Genomic DNA, 6,933 nt, shown 5'->3' on the forward strand with positions numbered 1-6,933 from the left:
TCTGCCCCTCACAGGGGTATCCGCCTGTATCTGCCCCCTAGAGATGAGGGAAAATCTGTCATAATTCTGCCCCCAGGGGGGTCTGTCAGGGTCTTATATGACCCCTGGGGGGGTATCTGTATCTGCCCCTAGAGATGGTCGAAGGGTATCTGTATCTGCCCCTAGAGATGGTCGAAGGGTATCTGTATCTGCCCCTAGAGATGGTCGAAGGGTATCTGTATCTGCCCCTAGAGATGGTCGAAGGGTATCTGTATCTGCCCCTAGAGATGGGGAAGGGTATCTGTATCTGCCCCTAGAGATGGGGGAAGGGTATCTGTATCTGCCCCTAGAGATGGAGCGAGGAGTATCTGTATCTGCCTGTACAGAAGGGGGCAGGGGGTACATTTCTGTATCTGCCCCTAGAGATGGTTTTAGGAGGAGCCTTTCATAATTCTACCCCTAGGTTATCTGTCTTTATGTGCCCTCTATGGGGTATCTTGGTGTCTGCCCCTCAGAGGGATGTATGTGTCGCTATCTGCCCCTCCGGGAGGAGGGAACATTGATGTGTAATTACCCCTCATATATTTTGGGGTAATGATGGTGTCTGTCATGTTTGTTCTCTCTCCCCTCCTCCTCGGGGGCCGGCGTCTGTCCTGTCCCCTCCTCCTCGGGGGCCGGCGTCTGTCCTGTCCCCTCCTCCTCAGTAGATCCTCAGTGAGCGGGGGAGGGTCATGTGATCTGTAGATCCTCAGTGAGCGGGGGAGGGCAACAGTGACCGGTCTTCATTACAGGAGGGGGGAGGAGACAAGACCCACCTAGTCCCGCCCCCTGGGTCCTCTCCCGGAAGTGATTCATTCCCGTTGGTTGGGGTGTTCTGGAAGCATTGCATTGTGGGTAGTTGGTCAGAGTAATACATGTGTGGCTGGCCCTGTTCCTCCGTGAAGGTGATCCTCGGGATTCCTTTCCTGCCGCGGGGGATCAGCTGCTGTCGGCTTCCTGGAACCTCCCGCATGACATTTTATCGCAGATTCCTAATCCCGACTTTGCTTCGTATCAGGTGGCGTCCAATTCCCACATTCCCCCCAACTACCTGCTGAAGATCTGCGAGCGGATTGGACCCATCCTAGACCAGGAGATCCCGCAGAGCGTCCCGGGCGTGTGCAGCCTCCTGGGGGTGGGGAAACAATCCCTACTGCGCAGAGCGAAAGGTAAGACATGTGAAGGGGAGGGGCCGAGACACCAACTACTGGGGGAAATCTCACCATTGTGGGAGGGGCCGAGACACCAACTACTGGAGGAAATCTCACCATGGGGGGAGGGGCAGAGACACCAACTACTGGAGGAAATCTCACCATGGGGGGAGGGGCAGAGACACCAACTACTGGAGGAAATCTCACCATGGGGGGAGGGGCAGAGACACCAACTACTGGAGGAAATCTCACCATGGGGGGAGGGGCAGAGACACCAACTACTGGAGGAAATCTCACCATGGGGGGAGGGGCAGAGACACCAACTACTGGAGGAAATCTCACCATGGGGGGAGGGGCAGAGACACCAACTACTGGAGGAAATCTCACCATGGGGGGAGGGGCAGAGACACCAACTACTGGAGGAAATCTCACCATGGGGGGAGGGGCAGAGACACCAACTACTGGAGGAAATCTCACCATGGGGGGAGGGGCAGAGACACCAACTACTGGAGGAAATCTCACCATGGGGGGAGGGGCAGAGACACCAACTACTGGAGGAAATCTCACCATGGGGGGAGGGGCAGAGACACCAACTACTGGAGGAAATCTCACCATGGGGGGAGGGGCAGAGACACCAACTACTGGAGGAAATCTCACCATGGGGGGAGGGGCAGAGACACCAACTACTGGAGGAAATCTCACCATGGGGGGAGGGGCAGAGACACCAACTACTGGAGGAAATCTCACCATGGGGGGAGGGGCAGAGACACCAACTACTGGAGGAAATCTCACCATGGGGGGAGGGGCAGAGACACCAACTACTGGAGGAAATCTCACCATGGGGGGAGGGGCAGAGACACCAACTACTGGAGGAAATCTCACCATGGGGGGAGGGGCAGAGACACCAACTACTGGAGGAAATCTCACCATGGGGGGAGGGGCAGAGACACCAACTACTGGAGGAAATCTCACCATGGGGGGAGGGGCAGAGACACCAACTACTGGAGGAAATCTCACCATGGGGGGAGGGGCAGAGACACCAACTACTGGAGGAAATCTCACCATGGGGGGAGGGGCAGAGACACCAACTACTGGAGGAAATCTCACCATGGGGGGAGGGGCAGAGACACCAACTACTGGAGGAAATCTCACCATGGGGGGAGGGGCAGAGACACCAACTACTGGAGGAAATCTCACCATGGGGGGAGGGGCAGAGACACCAACTACTGGAGGAAATCTCACCATGGGGGGAGGGGCAGAGACACCAACTACTGGAGGAAATCTCACCATGGGGGGAGGGGCAGAGACACCAACTACTGGAGGAAATCTCACCATGGGGGGAGGGGCAGAGACACAAACTACTGGAGGAAACCTCACCATTGTGGGAGGGGCAGAGATAAGGCCTTCAAGGGACTTCCTCTTCAATGACATGAAACGTTTCCCCTTCACTGTTGTCTTTCTGTCCCCTCAGACTGCAGGAACTCGACATGGAAGCCCTCCACATACGCAGCTCTGCACAGGGGCCGACCGCCGGAACTCCCCGTCAACTATGGAAGATCGCTCAGTGTCGGTACGTAAATTGCAAAAATGTTTTATAAACCTAAAGAAACTGCACACCAGACCTGGGGATGTCGTCTTCCTGTACGGGGAGGCCTTTCCCTATTACCTGCGTTGGTCAGGAAGTCTTCTCTGTGCTCCCCTCTGATTCTGGTTTCACTTCTAATGCCTCAACTTTCCATCCCTCGCTCTGCGCAGCTCAGGGTGTCGGATTTTCCACTGCTCACCTATGTATGTGTGTGTGTGTGTGTGTGTGTGTGTGTGTGTGTGTGTATATTAGGGCTGTGGAAATTAACGATTAGTTTCTCGATTAATCGTTAATCTTTTTGATCGATTAAATTTTTTTTTAAACTTTCTGCACGAGCGCCAGCCACTCCATGAACAGGACAGTGTGGCTCCTCCCAGTCCTGCCCCTGGGTTCTTCTTTCTCATTTGGTTGGCAGTTCTATTAAGTAAAATGGGCCAAGTGGCTCATCATGAAATATCAGAGGTGGGGATAGAAATCTCCTATAACACTCCCAATACTGGATATAAAATGAAAGTAATTGCTACAGACAACTCCCCCGCTGCTTTATAACTCGGCACATACGTAGAAACACACAGGAGCCGATCCTTTTGGCTTCTTCTTGATTGGACGCAGAATACGCGGAATATTGACGTGTTGCCATATTTTTTATTTTTTTCATTTCCAGTGAAAGTGGCGTCGTCCAGAACGCTGACCAGCTGCTCCCGCTTCCAGTGCATCTTCCCCACTTCATCATATCAGCACATAAAAATGCACCGGAGGATTCTGGGTCACCTGTCGTCCGTCTACTGCGTGGCATTTGACCGAAGCGGGAGGAGAATCTTCACGGTGAGTTCTAGAAACGCGCAGAGTTTTGTCTGCCGGTTTGTAGAGTTTTTCTGGAGTTGTATTGGGGAGATAAATATTACATTGCTGCTTGCTGAAGTGGGAGGACTCCGGCAGCTCGTACTCCATGTCTGCCCCACCCACTATGGCATAACGCCCTGATTGACAGGACCGATAACTCCTGGTCTGTCCCACCCACCTTCTGACCCACTGTTGCTCTTTCCATTCCCCTTGAACTTTATGGCAATTTCCAGCTGTCAAAATGAATGCCCGGAGTTGCTGTGTGAATACAAAAGCTGTAGAAGCTGCTGGTGTCAAAAAATAGACCATCTGACAAAGTGTTTATAAACATTGATCAGAGGGAGATGGAGAGATACAAAGTAACATTGTTTATAAACATTGATCAGAGGGAGATAGAGAGATACAAAGTAACATTGTTTATAAACATTGATCAGTGGGAGATAGAGAGATACAAAGTAACATTGTTTATAAACATTGATCAGAGGGGGATAGAGAGATACAAAGTAACATTGTATATAAACATTGATCAGAGGGAGATATCATGACAGATGAATTGTACAGCCATTGTTCTTCATGAGAATTGCGTTATAGAGTTCACTCCAACAGATGCATTAAAAGAGAGCTATGGCCTAACCTTTTACTTTGTTTACTATGTCCTCCTGTGACCCAAAACCCAGCATATAGCGTGCTGTTGCCCGCTGTATGCTGACAGCATAGAGCCGCACTGTGGCCAGGAAAGATCTTGAATATTGTTGGAATCCATCCCGCCACTTGATTGACTGCTGGCTCTGCCCGTTCCCCCCTCCCAAGTTGGTCCCTCCAGTCAGGAATGGAGAGGGGTGGTGCTAATCCCTGACAGTCACTCTCTGCGGTTGAGAAGATCAGGAAACGAGTGATCGGCGGTATGTGATCGCTCCGTTTTCAAACTATAGAGCCGACATGTGACCTCTTCAGTGTCACACGTCCGCTCTTATGGGGATGAGTATATTTCACTCTCCCCATAATTCCTCTTTTTAATAGAAAGCTGATTGGTTTCCTTCTCCCCGGTTGGTTCTGATTCTCTGCTCGTCTCTCCGGCAGGGTTCCGACGATTGTCTGGTGAAGATTTGGGCCACCGATGACGGCAGGCTCCTCTCCACGCTGCGCGGACACTCTGCAGAGATCTCGGACATGGCGGTGAACTATGAGAACACGCTGATCGCTGCTGGCAGTTGTGACAAGATGGTCCGCGTGTGGTGTCTGCGGACATGCGCTCCCGTCGCGGTGCTGCAAGGTCACACGGCGTCCATTACTTCCATCCAGGTAAGATTCCTGCCACTGTACTGTGATGGAGACGCCGACACCTTCACCATTCCGGGTAAAGTGTTTGCAAAGGATAATTTGTGGTTTTGTTTTTTGTTTTTTTTTGGGGGTGTTTCTCAATATGTGTACAAGGATCGTAAATGACAGGGCACAGGATCTGAAGTCTTAGACCATTGGGTTATGCAGCTGCATTCAGGTGATGAGACACTGGAATAGAAGTATAAGGACAGCCCTGTATAACCCCTCCCTCTTTAGATGGACAGCCATGCATAACACCTCCCTCTTTAGCTGTAGGATAGCCCCTCCCACTACCAGCTGTAGGGTAGCCCTGTATAACCCCTCCCTCTTTAGATGGACAGCCATGCATAACACCTCCCTCTTTAGCTGTAGGATAGCCCCTCCCACTACCAGCTGTAGGGTAGCCCTGTATAACCCCTCCCTCTTTAGATGGACAGCCATGCATAACACCTCCCTCTTTAGCTGTAGGATAGCCCCTCCCACTACTAGCTGTAGGGTATGCCTTTATAACCCCTCCCACTCCCAGCTATAGGACAGCCATGCATAACCTCTCCCTCTTTAGATGAAGGACAGTTTCCACTCTAAGATAATTCTGAGTACTGCTTTCCACAAAATTGAGGCATGCTGGGAGTAGGAATGCTGAGGCATGCTGGGAGTAGGAGGTATTATACTGGACTTGTCACATTTTCCTTTGTTTGCTAGTGTGTACATTTTCCTTTAGGTGGCAGTATAACCCGACAATGTCTATGATGCTGTGTCCCTCAATGAACTCCAGAAAATGGATGTTACTAGGGATGCACCGATACCAGTATCGGTATAGGTGCTGATACCGAGTGTTTGAGTGAGTACTCGTACTCGCCCAAATGCTCCGATGCCCAGCACGAGTACTTCCTGTATCAGGAAGCCGGGCAAATGTTACCATAAGTACAAAGATCCCCTTATGCTGCCGTAGGTGTTAGAAGAGAACCTGTCACTGTTAGGCCCCGTTCACATTGAGTGATTTATCGCGCGATTTTTGCAGCGATATCGCTCATATTTCCGCGCTATATCGCTCTATGTAGCTTCACCAATACATTTCAATGTAGCTGTTCACATCTCGTCGCTCACTGTCGCTCAATATCGCTCAATATCGCTTGTAGCTCGTCGCTGGTAGCTTGTCGCTTCTACATGACCCTTTTTTAGAGCGATTTTGAGCGATATTGCCCCTGATTGCATACAGCCCAATAGGAAGAAGTCGAGACATGTCGCTCAAAGTCGCGCGATTTCCATGTCGCTCAGTGTTTAATGGGGTCTGATAAAACCTTTTTCTTCTTCTTCCTCCCCATTTGATTTCATGTCTTTCTCTTGTCAGTTTTGCCCCTCTACAAAAGGAAGAACTCGATACCTCACATCTACCGGTGCCGATGGAGCCATCTGCTTCTGGCAGTGCAACGTCGACACAATGGCCTTCAAGTAAGTCCGTCCTGATAAGCGTTTGCAAATGTCTGACTTGTTGTCTGAAGACTGAAGATTCTGCTACTTGAAGGGAACGTAGAGTCGGTTCTGATCACTGTGTTAAAAATGCAAAATAACTTTTTGGTATTTTTTTATATATAAAAGGAAAATTATGATAAATTCTGAACAATTCAGATTTCCTCTTCTGAACGCCATTTAATGTGACGATTGGAAGTGTCTAAAATCTGCTGCACACCTCGTAGCTGCCCCCCTGTGATGTGATGACTCCCCCGCTCCCTTCTATATCCTTCTTGGCAGCCATTTTTATGGAGCTGGATGAGGGGTGACGGATACACCAACAACCAGGGCCGGATTTCCCACAAGGCCCGGCCTCGGGGCAGCATGGAGTAGAGTGGCAGCGGGACTGTGGCATTCCTATCTCCCCACGCCCGGGACATGCAGGTCCGGGTGCCCCCAAAATGTAAAAAACAACTACCCAAGGGAGTTGTTTTTTTACATTTGTGGGCAAGCAGGGCTAAATGTACAGTGGGGAAGCCCCCACTTGTTTTGTACAATGCCAGC

The 6,933-nt window shown here is 50.8% G+C and overlaps 1 protein-coding gene across 1 annotated transcript in view; it reads left to right on the forward strand.

The window, feature by feature from the left end:
• The first annotated feature begins 134 nt into the window (after positions 1–134).
• Positions 135–6,933, forward strand: part of BRWD3 (bromodomain and WD repeat domain containing 3) — a 48,703-nt gene continuing 41,904 nt past the window's right edge. The window contains 6 exon segments of the mRNA XM_018573970.1: positions 135–276; positions 924–1,187; positions 2,641–2,739; positions 3,419–3,579; positions 4,678–4,899; positions 6,269–6,369. Coding sequence (XP_018429472.1) covers positions 135–276; positions 924–1,187; positions 2,641–2,739; positions 3,419–3,579; positions 4,678–4,899; positions 6,269–6,369 — 989 coding nt within the window.

Source organism: Nanorana parkeri, unplaced genomic scaffold, assembly GCF_000935625.1.
Source record: "Nanorana parkeri isolate BGI_ZX_2015 unplaced genomic scaffold, ASM93562v1 scaffold2650, whole genome shotgun sequence".
Lineage (NCBI taxonomy): Eukaryota > Metazoa > Chordata > Amphibia > Anura > Dicroglossidae > Nanorana > Nanorana parkeri.